The following is a 21598-nucleotide window of genomic DNA, read 5'->3' as shown; positions in this document are numbered from 1 at the left end:
TTTGCGCCACAGACTGGTTTATGCCTGACAATATTTTCACGGACCGGCTTTTAAGGTGTCGCAGATAAATACAACAAAATAAAACTAGTACCGGTACAGAAAAAAATAAGATTTATTCATAACACACGTGAAAAGACCCAGGAAAACCGAGTTAACGATAAAAACGATAACAAAATAACGCTAAAAACCAATAAAAACCCTGAAAACCATACATTTCACACCCGAGCCTCAACTCTCGCGGCCCGGTACCATACGACTCACGGACCGGGGGTTGGAGACTGCTGTGTTACAGGACAACCATTCACACTCACATTCGCACCTATGGGAAATTTAGAAACTGCATGTGTTTGGACTATGGGAGGACCTGAGAGAACCTACGCAAACCCAGGGAGAACATGCAAACATGCAAACTCTTTTGAAATTAATCATCTTAATTTCATCACCTGTGGAGGAGATACATGAGAAACATAAAATTACAGAAATGCACAAAATTAATAACTTCACATTTAAAGTCATTGAAAGTCTCAGGATGTCTCATCTGTTCAGTCTGACCAGATAAAAAATATCAAAAACCTTCACAACTTAAATCTTCAGTGAACTGAGCTCATATAGGTCCACTTAGCCCACATTTCCCATTATGCTTTGCAGGGATTATGATGGGACTGTAATGTGTCCATTCAGAGCAGCTTAAAGATCTGAACATCGCCTCAATGCTGTTAGTGTGACACACCGAATAATTACAAAAGTCTTCGTGTTTCCTGAACAGCAGCAATCAGAGCTGAGAGTGAAACTGAGAAACGCAACTTCAGTGTGACTGAACATGAACTGCATGAGCCCAAGTCCTTCAGCTGCTTTAACCTCTGGACTCGGGTCGCGTTAATCTGTGATAGGCAGGCGAGCTGTGATGGGCTCGAGTGTCTGCGTCTCTTTATCTGTGGCAGTCGAGGCTCCTCTGCCTCCAAATAGAAACCCAAGACTCTGGAATCAGTTTTTATCTGCAGCATGAGGACGAACGGCCGGCTGGCAGCAGCACGAGGACTCGCTCTGAACCTCAGTGATCTTTAAAATGAACAGATTAATAATCCTTCTGAAACTTCTGAACCAGAGGAAACCCAACAGGAATCATATCCGACTTGTTTTTCCCAAAGTGAGGTCCTGAAACTGAGTTTGTTTCAGAGCTACGGAGGGTTGTAAAGGACAACACTCACACTGGAGGAAGAGATAAGGGCTTTAAATGTTTTACAAAGGTTGTTTGAATGTATGTGTGTAGGTGAAACTGGAACACTGAGACTCTGAGCAGCGTTCATGATGTTTAAATCCACAATTTCAGCTGAAAGAGGAAGAATAAAAATGAAAACAGTTTGTTGTGCTGAAAAACCCAGTGCTGAAAAATGAAGCCAGTTAAAACCGCTTTGAGCCACTGAGCATATAAACTTTGGATGCTTTTAATCAAATCTGAACATTTCTAACTTTTATTTGTCTAAAAGTGATAAAACGTTAAACTCCAAAGACTCTGATTTTTAGTTTTAGGTACAGAACTTACCACATAGTCTGTAAAGGGGGAGGCCTTTTAATTATGATTCAGCATCTCTGAGAACATCATCAGTGCAGCAGATTTGCACGCGAATGTTCAAAACTGCATTTTACACCCAAGACTAAATCCGAGGAACAGAAACCAGAACCTGCATTTAGAGACCAGGATCATCTTCTACCTGTGATTACCTGTGTATACCACACCTGCACACACCTGAAAGTATGAAGATATTAAACTGGCTTCATGAAATATATTAAAGTTAGTGTCAACAAAAGGAAACAACCAGAATTTAAAAAGAAACAGTTGAAGTGAAGAAAGCAGCGTGATACACACACACACACACACACGTGGATGATCTGATAGGCTGATTCCGTTCTCTCAGAGCTGGTTGGGGTCCTGCAGGTCTCTGAGCTCAGACACACACCTGTAAATCAATCAGTGCAGACTTTTGTCTTTGGAATAGGAGCTAATCACTGAGTAAGCGAGTGGCTCCGACATCTCTTATTCCCTCATGAGGAGCACGTCAAAAGGTTTTTAACCCTGAGAGCAGGGCACCAGGCTTGAGCTACTGGGAAGTATTTCAGGACTCTGTGGCCGTTTGCCTGTTGTTTAAAAAAAAATCTTGGACTTTATTTCTTTTTTAGTAATAAAAAAGCTGAATGAAACCACTCAAAGCAAAACAGAGTGATGAGCTGTTATTTTTTTAATTAAAGCAACAATCTTTGTAATTTCTCATTTTGATTCGTGTTATGATGTTTTAACGTAACTGGATTAACATGCGTGTCATGTCCCCGTTTTAAATTTAGAAATCCAGATTTTCCACCTGAAGAGGTAACATCAGTAACAGGTCAAGTTTGGACTTTGTGAGGGAGTAACCGGACATTTGGCTGCGATGGCGTTTTCTCTGTGTCAGGATCCGTTTTAGCTTCAATAAAAATATTTATAGGACTCAACAAAGAGACAAACGGGAAAAGACAAAAAGGTTAAATAAAAAAATTTAATCTGCATCTTTTGTGCAAAGTCACATTGAAACTGTGCAAAGCTTCAAAATAAACCGATCAACGGGAGGAAGAGCTCATCATCATCATCATCACGGGGTAAAACTTTTTCCAGATGAAGAGCTTTAAATCTAGAGCTGACCCTCTGCTGATCTCTGCTGAGCAGCATTGATCAATTTATTGGTTGTTTATTGGCTCTGATACAGAGAGAAACTTCTTGAAGCCAGAGGATCATCTCCGGCTCTGCTGAAATGAACGTGTCTGTTTTCACTTGTTTGTTTGAAGCTGTTCTGCACCCACAGCTCTGAGCTGATCATTATTATTGATCTGTGATTTAAAGGTTTGACGTCAGCTGTAAAATTACTGAAATGCTGTATAAACTAGGATCTTTGAAAACATGAAGGAGCCTGAAATGTTCTAAAGTTTAAATTCTCCATTTTAAAAAACACTCGCCCCAGAGTAGCACCAACAGCTGTTCAGCAAGTCTGGCCAATCAGAGATGAGCTGATGCGCAACCGAGCCACAATAAGAGTCTCCCAGCTGAGTCTCAGATGTCTTCGGAGGAATCAGGGTTGGGTTCGGGCGAGCCTCTTCAGATGGGTCTCGGGTGTTCAGCAGAGTGACATGCGTTTGCGGTACTGCTCCACCAGAGGAACGAGGCAGCGTGGTGAGCCGGCCTGCAGCATGAATGGGTGCTCCAGCAGGTCGGCGGCGCTGCTCCTCTGCAGCGTGTCGCGGGTCAACATGCAGCCCAGGAAGTCCTTCAACACAGGAGACACCTGGAGACAAACACAGTGACATCATCAGCGACTGTCAGGATGAATGATTACATCATCATCAAATGCTACAACTAATCTGGGCCCACGACCCACAACCAGCATATTAGCATTTTAGTAACTGATGTTCAGAAAAAATCTGATTTTGTGTTTTCAGATTTAACTTACATGAGAACGAAGATGTGACATAAAATTTAGAAGGACCCTTATATGTATGTCTGTTGGTCCTCAAAGCATGTTCAGGCCTCGGGTCCTCACTCCATATAAAAATAAAACTAAGTGTGTGTGTGTCTGACCCGCTGGACGTTCTTGACGCTTGGCGCTGCTTCGTCTCGCAGCTTCTTCATTGCAGTGATGGGCGTGTCACTGAAGTATGGTGGCTCTCCATCAACCATCTCCACCACCATGATTCCCAGAGACCAGATGTCCACCTGAAAACAGGAAATGGTCAGACCTCAAAGGCATGCTTTTAATTTGTGCGTGTGAATGGGTGGATGACTGAATGTAGTGTAAAGTGCTTTGGGGTCCATAGGGACTAAGTAAAGCGCTATACAAATACAGGCCATTTTTTTACCATTTTAATTTGAAATAAGACCTAGAAACGTAACTATTGTCACGGTTTGTGGACACAGACCGTGCGGAGATGTGTGTGGTGGACCCAGGTGCGAACACAAGTGAGGATACGGGAGTGAACTTAAACAAAAGTGAGCCTTTTATTGTGGCTGATGATCACGAAAGAAACAAACAAGAATGAGGGCAGCACAAGAGCAGTAACTAAACAGAAACCTAAACTGGGAACAAACTATGGTAAGGCTATGGCTGGGGATACAAAAGACTGGGCATGGAAACACGGAGGGTGGGAACACAGACGACGCGACACAGACTGAATGAAACACAGAGACTAAATACACATAAGGGATGATCAAGGGAAGTGGAAACACATGAGGGGGAACAGCTGATACACATGAACCTAATGACAGGACAGGGAAAGTGAAACTACATACACTGACATTAGACACAGACTTTCAAAGTGAAACAGGAAACATGGGGATTAGACGTGACCTGAACTGAACATAACCACACAGACATGACAGGTAGACGCAGGGACCAGGGAGACTGAATACAGGAGGAGATGACATAAACAACTAAGAAACAAAGGACTAAACAGCAACCTCGAAATTAACTAGATGAACTAAACTAGGGCACAAATGAATACCAAAATATATATAAGAACTCAAACACTGGGTCACAGACCCAGCCCATGACAACTATTTGATGTTTTTTTTAGTTTTCATGTGAAACTGTGATTGGTTACTGAGAACTGTGAATATCAGTTACTGTAAATATAAATGTGATATTTGTTTAACCTTGTTCAAACTGAGGTTTGAACTTTTGTTTAGCTCTAAGACTTATCCTAAGACTTATCCAGCTTTTTTCCACCGGTTTAATCGACTCATTAAATTATTTGGCAGGAACATCCTTCATGTGCTCGTCTTTACCTCGGTGCCATATGGCATTTTGGCGATCACCTCAGGAGCCATCCAGTATGGGGTCCCGACCAGAGACTTTCTCTTTGGGACTTCTTTGCTGATCTGAGCGCAGAAACCAAAGTCGGACAGTTTGATCTGCAGCAGGATCCAAGAAGGAATTTCATAGATTTACTAACAGAAAACCTCTGAGAATCATTTTCCAGCTGTTTGTGTGACTGATACTCAGCAGTATTTCAGTCATATCTAACTGAGGCTTGATTAGTCACTGTTATCAGGATCTGAATACTTTATTAATCCCAGAGGAAATGATGTGGTCACAGTTTCTCCAAGACAGCAAGGACATAACTAACAAGTTAAAGGTCATGAAATAATGCAAAATATTATATTACCAAATAACTCTAATATACACAAAATTAAATATAGATAGAGTTCAAGTTGAGGTGTCCCTCATACTGGCGGTTATTTTCTCTGCAGAGGGTGTGCAGGTATTTAAGGTGTGCAGGTATTGGACTGTGTGCGGTGCTTTAGATGGAGGAGTTGTACAGAGATATCCACAGGCAGGAATGATTTCCTGTGTCGTTCAGTGGTGCATTATGGGTAAACTCAGTCTCTCACTGAGGATGCTACTGTGACTGGCCAGTGCATTATGGAGTGGCTGGGAGGTGCTTTCCAGCACTGTCCTTTAAGTGGACATGAAACACCACATGTATAATGTACACCACTGAGCCCTGCTCTCATACATTGCCAAATGCAACTTTATCTGTGAAGCTGAATTTAAGGTATACATGTTTAACTTTAGAATGTGTTTAGCGCCATCTTCTGTCAGTACAGAATATGATGTCACTAGGTTGGTTGCAGCTAATAGACTCACATTAGTTTATGTTAGCTAACTAGTGACAGAACTGATAACTCAGAGGAAAATAAGGACACTGAAACTAAAAATCAGTCAGCAGCAATTTTGTGCTGACGTCAGCTGATTGCACAGCGCGGTACACCTGTCCAGAAGAGGAAACGAGACGAGTGTCGGATTCCAGATTGTCCGTCTGGTAACTTAAACAGGTTCTCCTCCACCCTGTCCTTATTAATAAAGTGTTCTGCAACCTCTGACAACCAACAAGTGGATTTCCTATTTCATTGCAGCTAGCCAAACAACAAAGAACCACTGACTGCTGATAACACAGAGAGTGAAAGTGGACAGTATATCATTGTTTTTATCATAAACTCATTGTTGAAGCCAGGGGCTGCACAAAAATAACCCTTAGACTCTGAACATGTTCTAAAAAATTTAAACTTCCAGCTTGAATCCAGCTTCACAGTTACATCAGTGACAGTTGACATCAGGGCTTCATGATTTAGACTGGCTTTTATAATATAATGTTTCATGGCCATTTTAACTTGGATAACACATTTTATTGGCCTTGCAGATCAGTTTATTGAGTTTGTTGGCATTTGAGTTTTGACTAACTAATAACATAAATAATCTGGAAAAAAGATGCCTGATCCTGGTGACCAGCAGAAGTTGTTTTCTTTACTGTAAAGTAGTACTGGCAGTTATACAAACTCTAATGGAAACGATTAGAAACCTCTTATCAATCAGACAAAGACAGACATATATTGGTACATGTCTGTCTTTGAGATTATAAATGGTCTTTAATTATTTTAGTATTTTTTTAGTATTTATAATTTATAAAATTTATAATATTTTAGAAATGAAAACTCACAAACACTCAGCTTTGTCTAACTGTAATGTCAAACTTTAAAAAGATAGAGATAGTCCTCATTAGGCATTTCTGGGTTTAGGGTACTCATTATGTGATAAACACAAGTTTGTGTGAATTCTCTGTATCTGTTGATAATCCAGGTTTAATTTTTAAGAAGTTCTGTAAATGTCAAAGATGTGTCACAAAGAAGAAGAAGGGTGTTACCCTGCCGTCCAGGGTGAGCAGGATGGAGTCGCTCTTGATGTCTCGGTGGATCACACCCTGAGAGTGCAGGTAAGACAGTGCCTGCAGGACCCCCTCACAGACTGTCGCTATCTGCTCCTCGTTCAACCTGAACCACGCAGAAACATCATCGTAAATGGCCTGTATTTGTATAGCGCTTTACTTAGTCTCTAAGGACCCCAAAGCGCTTTACACTACATTCAGTCATCCACACACTGGTGATGGCAAGCTACATTGTTGCCACAGCTGCCCTGGGGCGCACTGACAGAGGCGAGGCTGCCGGACACTGGCGCCACCAGGCCCTCTGACCACCACCAGTAGGGAACAGGTGAAGTGTCTTGCCCAAGGACACAACGACCGAGACTGTCGAAGCCGGGGCTCGAACCAGCAACCTTACGATTACAAGACGAACTGCCAACTCTTGAGCCACGATCACCCCATGAACACAGAGAACATCTCCCAGACTTCCACCTGAGAGACTTCCAGCTCACCTGGTCTCACTGACGATGTGGGTTAGAGCGCCACCTTGCAGGTACTCCATGATGACCCACAGCTCATCCTCCACTAGAGCGCTACGGTACATTTCCACCACATTCTGGTGCCGGTAGTCCCTCATGATCACCACCTGAGACATATGAAATGAAGATCAGTCAAACTGCAAACAGGTAGATCTTCACCCACCTCACCACACCTATACCTCATTAAAGAGCAGCTCTCGCCGTTGCTGCTTCCTGAGGTCCATCATCTTCACAGCCACCTGTCTCCCGCTGTACTTTTCCCGGGCGATGCAAACCACGCCTGTGGACCCCTCTCCAATCTTCACAAAGTTCTCCAAAGTCATCCTCGGGTCGCCAGGGTCCACCACCATCTGTAGTGCCCCCTTGAACTGCTCATAGGTCACCTTTGGAGGACCGCCATCGGACCCCGCCTGCTCGTTGGAGGCGACTGCGTGACCTGGGGAGCCGGTTGGGGGAGGGTGGGGCTGGGAGGGGCTGTCCTCAGTTGTTAAGTTTGGAGATTTGATAGGAGCATTAAAGGGAGAGGATGGGCGAGGCAGCCTCTGAAATACGGCTCTACCTGTGATGATGGGACTGCTGGTGCTGTTAGGAGGGGGCAGGAGGCGGGAGGAGGGTGAGGCCAGCTGATGGAGAAAAAGAAGAGACACTGAGTTAAAGCTTCAGGTGTTTCCCCTTTTTATGCTACTCTGTGCTAGCGGTTTCTTCCTGTTCAGGTCAGGCTATGCTAGCTATTTACATTTCTATAGTCTGTATTTATCCTAAGCGAATATATCTGCATTTTGTATCGAGCCATTTCCTACACTTGTTCTAATCAGATGTGTTGATGTTAGCCTGTCTAGCTTCACATGGTTTGGTCTGTCCTCAGCAGACTCATTCTAATGAATTTGTTAAAATGGTGGAAGTGATCCAAACACTGAGTCTCACCTGGAGGTCGTAGGACGAATGCGGTCTTCTTGAATTTTCTCTGGATGAGAACAGCAGGTCAGGCAGGTGACCCACAGCTGGTCTTAGCCTCACCTGGTGCCTATTGGTCTCCACAGTGTAGGAAGCTGTCCTATTTCTTAGTTCCGCCCCCTCACTGCGGGCGTACAGTCCACTTGGTTCACCTGTCCTCTGAGGTTTGTCTAGTTTAAGGGGTGTGGTTTCAGACGAGGAATCCACCTGGCAGGTAGACTTGGCTCTCTGCAGGGCCCCGTTCAGTTTGGGGCTGCTGCTGTCGCTGCGCACCTGTAGTATCCGGTCCTGCCAGTAGGTAGAGCTCCCACCACTTTTCACACTGCCGCCGCGGTGACTTAGCTCCTCGTACTGGTACGACTCGTCCTCGGCCAGTTCTCCCAGCCGGCCCATCGATCGGGCACGTTTCCGTGCCGACGGACTGCTCCGGCGCAGAGAGTTGGAACTGCTGACCGACATACGAGTCAACTCAGAGATCACATGACTGATGTAGTCTCCATGGCCGATGAAGCTGCCACGAACGATGGTCTGCAGAAGAAACCAAAACAAATCAAAGTAACTCCAACGGCTCAGAGCACCACCACACTGCTGCACTACCCTTACAGACTTCCTCACAGGACCACACGTCCTCTCTTAGCAGCCAATCATCTGCTTTCCCTGATCCACAAAGACCTGACCTTCTCCATCGACCCTCTCAGAGCAAACATCACATGTGCAGAGCTCTTCCTCAGCATGAATGCACACTGCTGCTTGTTCACCTATCGATTTAACCTTGGACACCTCGTTCCTGTGTCTTCATGGTATCATCAGTTTCATCCCTCTGTACTGCACATCACCATGTTCTCATACCCGGTAGATTTGTTCTTCATTTTCATCATCCTCTCACCACCCACCGCCCTCTCCTAGACCTCCCCATACCTGCACAGGTGCGTCATTTGCCTGCCTTTGCTTCCTCCTTACTAATCCTCTGCACTTCCTGAGGTCCTCACTAACTGTCCATCTGTCCTCCTCTCTCTCATTTTCTACATTGATCAGCTCCTCAGAGTCCTCCTTCCATTTTCTCGTCGCAGTGTCTTCAATCGTTAGCACATTTCTGCTCTCACTCACTCTGTCCTCCTTACATACAGCTCACTATAAGCCCATTCTTTTTTCTCTTTGCTGTACATCTGCCTACTTCCTTCATCTCTCTGACTGTCCCCCTTTTACTTTGCTAATATCTTCTTTTGAATACCTTCTATACTTCCTTATTCCATCACCTAGTCTCCTCGTCCTCTTTCCTCAGTCCAGATACACAAACACCTTCTTGGTACTCCCACATCATCCGAAACTCTCTTGGTGGTAGGACAGGGAACTCATCCCTGAACTCTGAGCACTATACTACAGCTACTAGTACTGATGCTGCTGCTGCCACTACTACTAGTGCTACTACTAGTACAAATAATAATGGTAATAATAATAATAATAATAATACCATGACCCTTAAATCTGTAAGATATCTGAGGTGATCTCCAGAAGAAAAACAAATAAAAATTATTGTTTGGATACATAAAAAAAGGATGATTTCGACCAAAATCATCTGCTGAAGCATTTTTCAACTTTTCATATTATTATTATTATTATTATTATTATTACTATTATTATTACTAGTAGCAGTAGTAGTATTTTTGGTTTGAAAATATGAAATGCCATTTAAAATCAATGTTTAATAATCAACTAAATAAATAGATGAGAAAGTGATGTTGTGAGCCTGCCCTTTAAGCGATTGTGGCTCAAGAGTTGGGAGTTCGCCTTGTAATCGGAAGGTTGCCGGTTCGAGCCCCAGCTTGGACAGTCTCGGTCGTTGTGTCCTTGGGCAAGACACTTAACCCGTTGCCTACTGTTGGTGGTCAGAGGGCCCGGTGGCGCCAGTGTTCGGCAGCCTCGCCTCTGTCAGTGCGCCCCAGGGTGGCTGTGGCTGCAATGTAGCTTGCCATCACCAGTGTGTGAATGTGTGCGTGAATGGGTGGATGACAGGTTGTGTAAAGCGCTTTGGGGTCTTTAGGGACTAGAAAAGCGCTATACAAATACAGGCCATTTACCATTCAAACCTTTTAAAATGGGTGAGTACACAGTTGCTCACCTGTTTATGTATTGATGTTTTCATGTATGCATCAGCATCATTTTAACAAGAAGTTTTACCCACCAGAGAACAAAAACAATGACTGACCTGGTTTACCAGGTAAGCTTAGCGTGAAATGCGGGTGATACAGGTATATAATACATGAGTACTCGCTGATAAACTACAGCTACAATATTAAAGAAGAAAAAACTCCAAGCACTGCAGAGTTTTGAGTTGGTACTAATCAAATTGAACTAAAGATTAAACACCTTGTTTCAGACTGCTGCTGCAGACAGAAGGAATCAGGAAGTTTATTCTGGGATTTAGAGTTTGTGTTTGTGGTGCAGCTGAAAGATTCAGATTCCTTTGTTTTAAATGCCGCTGGCTGTCAGCCATATGGCATATGGTCTCCTGCTCATCCCACTGAGCTAAACCGGTGCCCGAGGAAGTATTGATACAGTAAAGACGTTTTTACATGGTGATCCATGACGAGGAAGCACAGTCACAGTGAAGGACCCGAGACTCTGGGAAAGTTCCTGAAGGTACTTCAGATTTGTTCTGATCTGTGCAGAAAGCTGTGATTGTCGTTAATGTCGCTGTTCATCAATAAATCAGCTTCTTCATCAGCTTTCTGATGTTCAATGAGTCGCACCGCTTGGACCAGCGCACGCAAATACGCGATCGATACATTCGACTGATCCGTCATCGTGCTGGCGTTGGTACCTGATCATCAGACACAGGTCCATTACATTTACAGCAGCCTTGAGAGATTATTGAAATGATCCATCCCACCTTTTTGGGTCCTAGTTCAACATTGGTGATCCTGGAGGGGTCCACCAGGGGGCGTGGCCTCTTCAGCGTGTCGATCACGCTCTGCCACTGCGGCGGCAGCCCCACGTAGCATCCCGAGGTGACGTCAAATGACGTGTGGACGCGGTGCTGGAAGTCCTGTGGCGCCGAGATCTCCAACCTGTGCTGCTTCTTCCTGCGCCGGAACATCAGCACGGAGGCGTAGAGGCAGCGGCACCAGCCGGGTAGTGAGAGCTGAGGGAAACAACAACAACAATACTGGTAATCAGACGGCGACATGATGGACGTCTTGCAAACATTCACACTCAGGGAGTCAGAGCACTGACAGCTCCTCTTCTTGCTCAGGTGAGTCACCTGAGCAGAGTCACATGACCTCACCCTCCCTCTCAGAAACCGACCAAACAGCCCAGGTGACAATCTCACCTGGCTGCATGAGTAAAAGGGCGCTGACCTGAAACTGACTCTGAGTCACTCTGCAGCTTCGATTTGCTGAAACTTTATTCAGAACAACAAAAACTGACATTTTCTGATGTGCTCACGGCACGGGCCACCAGCTCGGAGCTGTGATTATCGGCTCAGCCTGTGTTTTTAAATCAGGCTTTGTTGTTCGGAATGAATCCAGTGCTCCTGTAACCGTTACTAAACACAGCATGCTTTTATTTTGGTGGGCAACTGTTCCAGGCTTAAATGTTCAGCACATGCTAGTAAGAAAAACCTAAACTAAAGCTTTACATTTACCATCCATCTGAACTTCACATTCAAAACAACTGCTTTTAAGTCTGCTCCCATGACTCTGTATAGTTTGCATACACTCACCAGCCACGGCACTGGGTTCATACGATCGTTATTAGTGCATATGCATCGTCAACCATCATGGTATTTAGGCACGATCAACACAACCTGCTGGCATTCACAATGAGCATCAGAATGATGAAGAAAGATGACCTAAGTCAATTTGAATATAGCGTAGTTGTTTCAGAATCCACCAACCTGCTGGGATTTTCCCACCAACCATCTCTGAGTTTACAGAGAAGGTCTGGAACAGAGAAAACAGGTCACATAACCACTCGTTACAATCAAGGACTGCAGAATAGCATCTCTGAACCTTGAAGCAGATGGGCTACAGCAGCAGAAGACCACACCAGGTGCCTGTTGAGCTTGTAAATCTAAACCATGAAGAGTCAAAGCAGCTCTGAAGGAAAAAGGAGCTCCAACCAGTTAAGTAGAAAGCTGTACCTAATAAAGTGGTTGGTTGACTGTAATTTATAATCTAAAAGTGAAAAAAAAAAAGCCAGAGTTATGGCCTGGGAGGTTAGGGTTGTGCTTTTGTTTTACACGAAACTGTGCTGTCTGTGTCATCAGAGCGTTGGTGTTGATGTGACTCAGCTTTCAGGTTAATCCAACATTAATCTGGATTCTTGTGTCACTGCAATCTGATCCGTGGATTAGTTCCTGCATGCCAAGGTTATGACCATTAACTACTACCAAAACAATACCAAAACATGTTTCCTGTGAACCAAAATAGATGTTTTGACATCAGTCGCTGGCCAGCTGCCAGCTCTATGCTCATTAGGCAGTCATGTATGTTTTGCCACATCACCTGGTGAGGCAGCAGAAACCATACCTGCACATTCAGACAGATGCAGTTTAATGTCCTTCTGTGCCTGAGACATAATCATCTTATAGAAAAGTCTCTGTGTGTTTGTCCACTGGAACATTTTACAATCAAGTTACTGAATAATAAAAAAAAGATTTTATGGTTTTTAGTATTTAGTACTGGTTTTCAATCCCAAGCTCAAATTTACTGAACATAAAGATTTTACGAGAATTAAAATCAGTCACACAAGCATCCTCCTGTAGCCCAGCTCGGACAAGAAGGAAAATAGAAATCCTGTTTGGTGACATCATTGTCATATCTTAAGAAGATGTGATCTAATGTGAGAGTTTCAGAGTTTAGGTTGAAATATAAATGAAGGACGACCCGTTTCAACAAAACAAAACAAAATATGAAACGGTATTCGGCACTGAACGCCTAGCCAAAAGGACAATTTGTCAACACAGAAGTATCAGGAAGTATCAGGAAGTACTGATGAAGTACTGATGAAGTACTGGGGAAGTACTGATGAAGTACTGGTGAAACTCAGATTCCCACTTGGCTCTGGTTCAGGTGTTTTTATTCCAAAACCTGATCTGATCTTCGGAGATGTTCATCCAGATGAATGCCCTCTACAACTAAAAAGACTAATGAACGAATTAACTTAATGGATAGAAATTCCGGTGCAGTAAATGAATGGAGGTGAAGGTGGAGACTTTGGTGACTTCAGGATGTCTGTTCTGCTACAGGCTAACACCTCGAGCTCATTATGGGGCAGTTTACAGTTCAGTGTGAAGATGCTGGAATGAAAATCAGCATCTCCAACTCAGTGGCCACGGAAAAGGTGGAGTGCCATCTGCGGGATGGGTGATGGATGTATGGATTGGTGGATAGATGGGTGGACGGATTGGCTGGTGGGTGGATAGTTGGGTGGATGGATGGGTGGGTGGTGAATGGATGGATGGGTAGGTGGCTGGGTGGATGGATAGATGGATTGGTCGGTGGGTGGATGGATGGATGGGTGGATTGGTTGGTGGGTGGATGGATGGGTGGATGAATGGATGAATGATGTTGGATGGGTGGATGGATTGGTGGGTGGTGAATGGATGGATGGGTGGATTGGTTGGTGGGTGGATGGATGGGTGGATGAATGGATGAATGATGTTGGATGGGTGGATGGATTGGTGGATGATGATGGATGGATGGAGCATGAAAACTGTTAAAAACTAAAATAAAATTAAACAATAAGAATTTAAATTAAATGAGCTGTGGGAAGTGAAATTCAACAGTGACCTTGGTTACAGCGGAGCATGGGCACGTATTAAACCTCTCACAGTGATGATGGCCAGCTGAAAGTCAGAGCAGCAGCAGTTTTATTAACTTTGTTTATTTTTGGTAGTTCTGTTTTCCTGGTTAGTGTGTGTTTATTGTAGATTTGGTTCTTAGACTGTTGTGGTTTTAAGTTTTTTAAATTTTACTGGTAATTATATTTATGTGTCATGGATGTAAATGCCCAACCGGGGACAAGGATTCATACTCAGTGTTTAACCGTGTTAAATTGCATCATCATTATTAAACAACAGCAATAATAATACACTCTGCTACTATAAAAATTATTTTATGTCACGTTTGTTTTCATTGATGCATTCTTTTGCATTTGTGTTAATAAAGTTTGAATTGAAGAATAAGCAGGGTGTGTGTGCAGCCTTCATCATACCTGGATGAACAACTGAAACGTGTCACCAGTTTCATCTTCATCACACATCACACCAGTGAGGATCGAGCACAGTGTCCCCAAATGGTCTGAAAGCAAAGCGCTCCACACAGACAGACACACACACACACACACACACACACACACACACACACACCTGTCTCACCTGTGTGTGAGTTGGTGTCTCTCCACCTCAGGTAAAACCGGGTCCGGTCTGCTGCTGATCAGATGACTCCACCTCAGCCTAAAGGGAACAAGAGAGATGATGAGGCACAGAGCCTGCTCCTCCTCTTCATCAAATATCATCATCATCTATTCTCCTCCTCTGACTGACCGGATGAGATTGCTCCACATCCTCCTCCGCACCCTCTCAGCAAACAGGAGGAGGAGGAGCTGTTAATCAGCTTTCACCTTCCAGCTGTTTATGTTTCAGGCAAGGGGTGGAGCCAATGGTTGACCCAGTACATACACAGACAGGCCTTACCAACCTGTACAGGTGGCTTAGTAGAGTATTTAAAAGTATAATGGGAGGGAGATCCTTCAGTTTTCAGGCCCCTGTTCTGTGGAACCAGCTTCCAGTTTGGATTCAGGAGACAGACACTATCTCTACTTTTAAGATTAGGCTTCAAACTTTCCTTTTTGCTAAAGCATATAGTTAGGGCTGGACCAGGTGACCCTGAATCCTCCCTTAGTTATGCTGCAATAGGTGTAGGCTGCGGGGGGATTTCCATGATGCACTGGGTGTTTCTTCTTAACTCACTATGTGTTTATAGACCTCTCTGCACTGAATCATACTTGTTATTAATCTCTGGCTCTCTTCCACAGCATGTCTTTGTCCTGTCCCCCGTCCGTCTCTGAGCCTGGTTCTGCCGGAGGTTTCTTCCTGTTAAAAGGGATTTTTTCTTTCCCACTGCTTGCTCATAGGGGGTGAGCTCTCTGTATTATTGGTCTTTACCTTACAATATAAAGTATCCTGAGATTCTATTGTTATGAATTTGTGATATATCAATAAAACTAACCCGGGGGCAGCATTTCACCTGTGTGTGTGTGTGTGTGTGTGTGTGTGTGTGTGTGTGTGTGTGTGTGTGTGTGTGTGTAGCTTGCAATTTAATTTAAACATTTCCATAGCAACAGAGCACTCCTCAAATCAGATGTTGTCACTGTATCAGGTTAGTGAACCAGCCTCCACCCAGCCTGGAGCTCAGCATTACTGAAGCATCCACAGAAGAAGTTTGTCCTCCAACATGTCTGGAGAACACTTCCTGAAGATGGCTCAGAGATACAGACACACTGTCTACAGGTATAATGAAGGGAGGGGTGACTCCAGAGCTGTGTGGTCTGCGCCACATCGTAAGCAAAATACAAATGGAGAATATAAACTCCCCATTATTCCACTGTGGAGCTCTGTCATGACCCACCTGCCATTCTCCCATAGGGGGTGCTCTTTCTGGAAGCTTTCATCCTGCGTTTGATGAAAGGGTTCAAAACAATCGATGTAATCCCATTTATGAAATGTAAATACTGCTCCATGAATATTAACATTTTGATTTCTGCACCACCCTGAACAGCTGCTGCTTCTCCATGCGTGCGTTTAAAGAATCCTGGTGTCTTATGGGTAAAATCAGCTTCAGCTTTCAGCGGCATCTCTTCTTCCTTCACGAGTTTACCTCCAGTGAGAGTCAGCTGACTGTTTCCTGCTCACCTTTGGCCTCGTAAACTGTCCAGGATGTTTGAGCAGTTACCGTTTTACTGTTTCTGGGAATCCCCGTGACCTTTGAACCCTGTGATATTCTCTGTGTGCACACCTCAACCTGAATTGGAGGAAAACTTTTTTTTGTAGATGTGTGAACGAAGCCTTTGTTGGTGCTGGTCTGATTCCAGGTGTTTTTAGCAGCTGTGTTTTCAGGGTGTGGCTGGCTCGCTGACATACCTGAGGAAACTGTCTCTACATGACCAGACAGTTCCGCCACGGCTCCTCGTCTGACTGGAACTGCACTCATCCCCATGCACAGGCAGGCTTACCAGAGACAGCGCCCCCCAGTGGCTGCAGGAACAATGAGAGATCACAGCAAGAAGTCAGGTGACCCAGTTACACATAGCCATGTAGGCATGTTCGAGCACAACTTTAATGCTACCGACTTCTTTAAAAAGTATAATTTGTATATGTTAATGTTCACAACTCATTTATGAAATTAAAATAAATAAAAATAAAAACAAACTAAAGAAAAATTATTAAAATGTTAAATTAAAAGTTTTACACATTTAAGAAAACATTTCAAGTAAACTAAAACAATGAAATAAAATTTCTTTAAAACTTAAAAACTATAATTAAAAAAAAAACAAACAAATCATAAAAAGTGAAATTAAACTACACCGAAAATACAATAAAAAATAATGTTATGTATATAAAATTGAATATAAAGAAAAGAAAAAATAAATAAATAAAAACAAAAATATAAAATTAACAGAAAAACCTTAATGAAAATAAAATGTAGCATACAAATTTATAAAAACAGTAATAAAAAATTAAATATAAAACAAAGGCAAAATAAAGAAGATTAAATCTAAAGAGCACCATAAAAATGATAAGCTCAAACAAAACGATATAAACCTTTACCATTTGGAATGAAGGAAAGTTAAACTGCACTGACTATTGTACTGTGCAGAAGTCGACATGCCCCTCATTTCTTCATATTTTGCTTTTTTGGCTTCCTTGACGTTTTAGTGCTCATGAGCAAGAATCCTGCAGCCTTCTGAGTCTTTCAAAGTTTTTCTTTGGACTTTGGCTGCTTTTTCACTCATGTTCAGTCCTTGTACCTGACCATTTTCACAGAGTCTGCAGCCATCTGTGACACGGTGGAGGCTCTGTCATAGTTTCAGCTGCAGGTCAGTCAGTGGTGTTGGAGATCTTTGATAAACTGATGATCCACCATGCAGGAAAATCTGGAAACATCTGACTGACAGCAGTTTCCTGTTTCAGCATAGGAGTGATCCAAAAACACTGCAGTTCATTAAACTCTACCAGAACTCTAACAGAGCCGGACCTCACCATAACTGAAGCAGTGTGAGATCATTCTGACCGAGAACAAAAGGCAGAAACATCCAAAGAAGAAGCCTGAGGAACTCTTCCTGAAGATCCTCACCAAGCTGACACAGAGCTGCAGGATGAAACGGCTCACAGTACAGATTCACTTTCAGGGTCATTAAAAACGTGAAACTCAGTTTCCACCTTATGAGCTGTATTTTTGCACTTGTTTCAATACTTTATAACCATCACTGCTCCCAACAAACACGGTAAGCTGTTTACATCCCTGCAGTGTTTCCAGTTTCTGTAAACAGTCTGTTGCTGGTTTTGAACACTTTTTGGACATCTTTAAAAAATATATATCCTACTCAGCTTTTTTTAATAACTGTCATTATTTTCTTGTATTTTATTTTAGATTCTTTACTTTTGTGTGGTCAGCATTGTGGCCTCACAGCAGCTTCATCCCACAGTCCAAACACATGCTGTAAGTGGGGTTAGGTTAACTGGTGACTCTAGATTGCCCACAGGCTTGAGTGGTTGTGTGTCTCCAAGTGTAAAAGCCTGGATATGGCAAAGTCTGCAGTGAAAGCAGGAGGAAAACACTGAGACATCAGTCTACGACACATCTCCACTGATTCACACCCACTCACCTCTGAAGCTCCTCAGCAACAACAGAGAGCAACCAAACACTATAGCTGTTAGCATGGTTGCCTCACAATATGAAGGTCCAGGTTCAAACCCCTCTGGCTTCTGGGTTAACTGATGGTTCTTCATTGGCCGTGTGTGTTAATGTGTTTTTTTAAGTCAGAGTCGGAAGTGTACCATCAGGGACACACGCAGGTGTTCCCAGGTCAGTTACACTTCCACACCAAACCACCATTCATGAAGATCAGTTTACCCCACCAGACACACACACACACACAGAGTCAGGTGTGAGGCCAAATTTTAAACAGAATTTTTTCTTTGCTACAACCAAACTCCATTCAAATATTGTCTGATTTAACATGTGTGTTCTGAGTCTTTAAAGCTGCATAAGGACTGAATAAAGACAAACCAGCAGACTGAGCCTCTGCAGAACAAAACAGAACCCAGAGTCGCGTGAAGGTTGTTCTTAGGTAAAAGTTTTAGAGTGGAACCCTTTCAACCTGAACTGTCTCTGCAGAGTTATTCTTTCTGCAGGTTTCTTTGCAAGGTTCTATAAAGAACACTTTTATATGAACACAGAATCACTCGGAACCACAGGGGGTTATAGTACCATGAGGAACCTTTGCGAGGGTTCTCCTCCTGTTTCTGTCTCATAAGAGTTCTACTGAGAACCCAAACCTGGATCATTTACAGAAATAGAATATTTATACATAATCAGACTGCTGATACCAACATGTTATTCACAGTTAAGGTAAAGGTCCTCATGCAAGCTTAAGAACCGGGTTCTGTAAAGAACTGTAGAACTTTAAAGCCACAGTGCTGGTATTTTACAGACGCAGTTATCTAGAAAGAGACAATGCGGCCTGTAGAGAATCAGTTAATTTAACTCAAAACACACACATGCTCACCTGGCTGCGAAGTCCAGGTGAGTCGGTTCCTGCTGTTGTTCTCCTCCTTGGACTGACTCTCTCTCTCTGCTGCTCCTCTTCTTTCTCCTCCTACCCTGTCTTCCTCCCTCCCCCACCTCACTCGTCCTTGTCTCAGCTGGTTTCAGGTGGAGGGGGAGGAGTTTGAGTCTTTCATATTCGAAGAAGCTTTATTGACACGAAACACAGCAGCAAAGTGAAAACATATCAGTTGATGTGTGAATAAAAGCAGAGCGCACAGATGACCTCTGAGGTCATCCGACCGTCTCTGACTGCACAGGTGATCATGTGACTTCTTTTGGAAGAGAACCATCAAAAGTGGCTTTGAGACAGCAACGAGTCCATGAAAGCAGCAGAGGAGACAAAGGGGAGGCAAGGTCTGTGTCAGCATGCAGGCTGCAGCACGCATCGCCGTGCCCTGAGGCGGGGGAGGACGTGACTCAAACCGCCACACTCTGTTCACTCTGAACTCTGCTTCTCACACTTAAACCGCTAAAGGAACCAGTTTGGGGTCCAGTAAAGCCAGTTCACTGTGCTTTTAACAAGATTTAATTCACACTGTGTGCCAACTACACTGGGGTTTCGCCTTCTTAGTTCAACTCAGTCACGTGACACCAAAATCACCTGGTGTACCTGCTGATTTGTTTTACAATAGTCTAATATTTTATTCTTTGTTAAACTAAGGTGAAGGGTGAGGGTCAAAGGTTAAAAACACCTGAGATTAATATATTCACAGTAGCATAACTTTTATTTTCCAAGGTTCAAAGAAATTCAAACTTCTGCAATCATCACGTCACGAAACGGTAGAAGCTCTTTTCACCGCATGCTCTTCGAAAATCTTTCTTTGACATGAAAGTTTGTGGAAGAAGACTCAGATGTGGGTGTCTCGTCTCCACTGGTCCGGTATGCCATCGCAGTTAACCCGGATTAACCAGAGAATGTGCTCCAGAAGGACACAGCGCCCTCTGATGGTCAAGGTTGATTTTGATTTCCATCGTTTTTGATAATGGAGCACAAACATGAGGCAGACAGTGGAAAATGACATAAAAAGCCTCTTTATTAAGTTAGAAATAAAATAGCAGGTAGATGGGTGGGCGGGAGGAGGAGTTAAAGTTTCAGCAGTAAAGAGCGGACAGCTCCCCCTTCAGCTCCGACAGGAGCGGCTGCCAGCATTCAGCAACAAATGGAAAAGCCTCCTCCACATTCGGGTGTATATATCACTGTAGTAAGCAGACAGCTGTACTTAAACTTCAGCTCAGGATTAAGATGAATCAAGCTTTAATCAACCTGTGTGAGCACCTGGCCTCATCTCCTCTGAAACGCTCCACCATCCAGCCTTCAGCGTCCTTTGCCAGCTTCATCCTGCTCTTAGTCAGTAAGAGGTGGACACTTTCAGCCATGCCCACCATATCCACCTGGAAGGTACAGACAGGTGAGATGGTAGCACACTGACAGCCCAGCAATGGAGGTGGGTTCTTTGCTGAAAAGACAGTTGTGTGTACCAGCTGTGGGGGTGCAGTCGGCTCCAGGAGACCCAGACTGACGGAGTCTTGAGCTGCACTATCCTGATCTCCTGCTGGAGCTCCAGGTCGACCAAAGATGACCAGTTCACTGGGAACACCGAGTTGGACACATGCAGGCCTCTGCAGGAGCAGTTAGGCCTCAGGTGTGCAACCCCGCCCCCCTGCCCTACTTGTCTGGTTAAATACCTGTGACAGCAGGTAAGAATGTTTGGCTGCAGCGCTGTGTGCACCACCCTGCAGGAGTGCAGCTGCAACACAAGCTGCAGCAGGCTGACGCCTTTGTGCTTGACTGACAGCTCACAGGAAGCACACTCTGCCACCTCCTGTCACACATACACGTCCACACACAGTCACTGCCAGGATGCTGAGAATTTAATTATATCAGAGGACTGAACAGGAAATGACTCACAGCGAACGGGTAATCAGGTGGAGTGGTTTAGACAGTGGTGCAGCCGTCCAGAAACAGGAAGCAGCTGATCAGAGACTGGAGGCACTCGAGTCCCAGGGGGTGGAGCAACTGTCCACCTGAAGCAGGTAAAGCAAAAAAATAAACAGAAGTCAAGGTTAAGCTGGGTTTAGACTGGGTCCCATAATCTGAAGGCTCGTTTGTGTCCCCACAGAGGTCCAGATTCAAGTGTGTTTGTATGTGCAAGCTCACCTTGACGAGGACATATTATGTACAGTCACTGCTGAAAAGGCTCAGTTATTATTAAATATTATTAAAGCCTTCTCATTAGCCCCAGACATTTTTGTTCTTGGCTCAATGGTGCCTGAGTCGCATTTTCTAAAGACTGGATCGACACTTATGATGATAAAGGCCAGATGTGGTATCCAGCTGCAGACGACTGTGCTCCTCCACAGCAGGGAGTGTGTCTACAAAGGAAATAACATCACAGCAGTCCAACAACTGCCATCGGATATCACTAGTGAGCATGAGCATGCTCGTATTTAAAAGGTTCCTTCATGTAATGATGTGCTAGAGCAGTGGTTCCCAAACTTTTTTTGCTAGGCCCCCCTTTGTTTTACAAGAAAAAATGTTCGTGCCCCCCG

At 43.9% G+C, this 21598-nt stretch overlaps 1 protein-coding gene across 1 annotated transcript; it reads right to left on the bottom strand.

The window, feature by feature from the left end:
- Positions 1 to 2517: 2517 nt before the first annotated feature.
- Positions 2518 to 21084, bottom strand: pak6b (p21 protein (Cdc42/Rac)-activated kinase 6b). The gene is made up of 11 exons (XM_084952650.1): positions 19008 to 21084; positions 16360 to 16473; positions 14596 to 14673; positions 11104 to 11355; positions 8184 to 8741; positions 7439 to 7882; positions 7233 to 7366; positions 6724 to 6850; positions 4808 to 4933; positions 3605 to 3739; positions 2518 to 3311 (listed from the first exon to the last, which is right to left on the bottom strand). The coding sequence occupies exons 4-11, from the start codon at positions 11308 to 11310 to the stop codon at positions 3144 to 3146; spliced, it is 1899 nt and encodes a 632-aa protein (XP_084808776.1). The 5' UTR covers positions 11311 to 11355; positions 14596 to 14673; positions 16360 to 16473; positions 19008 to 21084; the 3' UTR covers positions 2518 to 3143.
- Positions 21085 to 21598: the final 514 nt, after the last annotated feature.

This window comes from Perissodus microlepis, chromosome 15, assembly GCF_051167445.1.
Source record: "Perissodus microlepis isolate ML-2025 ecotype Zambia chromosome 15, ASM5116744v1, whole genome shotgun sequence".
In the NCBI taxonomy this organism is placed as follows: Eukaryota; Metazoa; Chordata; class Actinopteri; order Cichliformes; family Cichlidae; genus Perissodus; species Perissodus microlepis.
The sequence above is the reverse complement of the archived record's forward strand: the minus strand, read 5'-3'. Positions and strand labels throughout refer to the sequence as shown.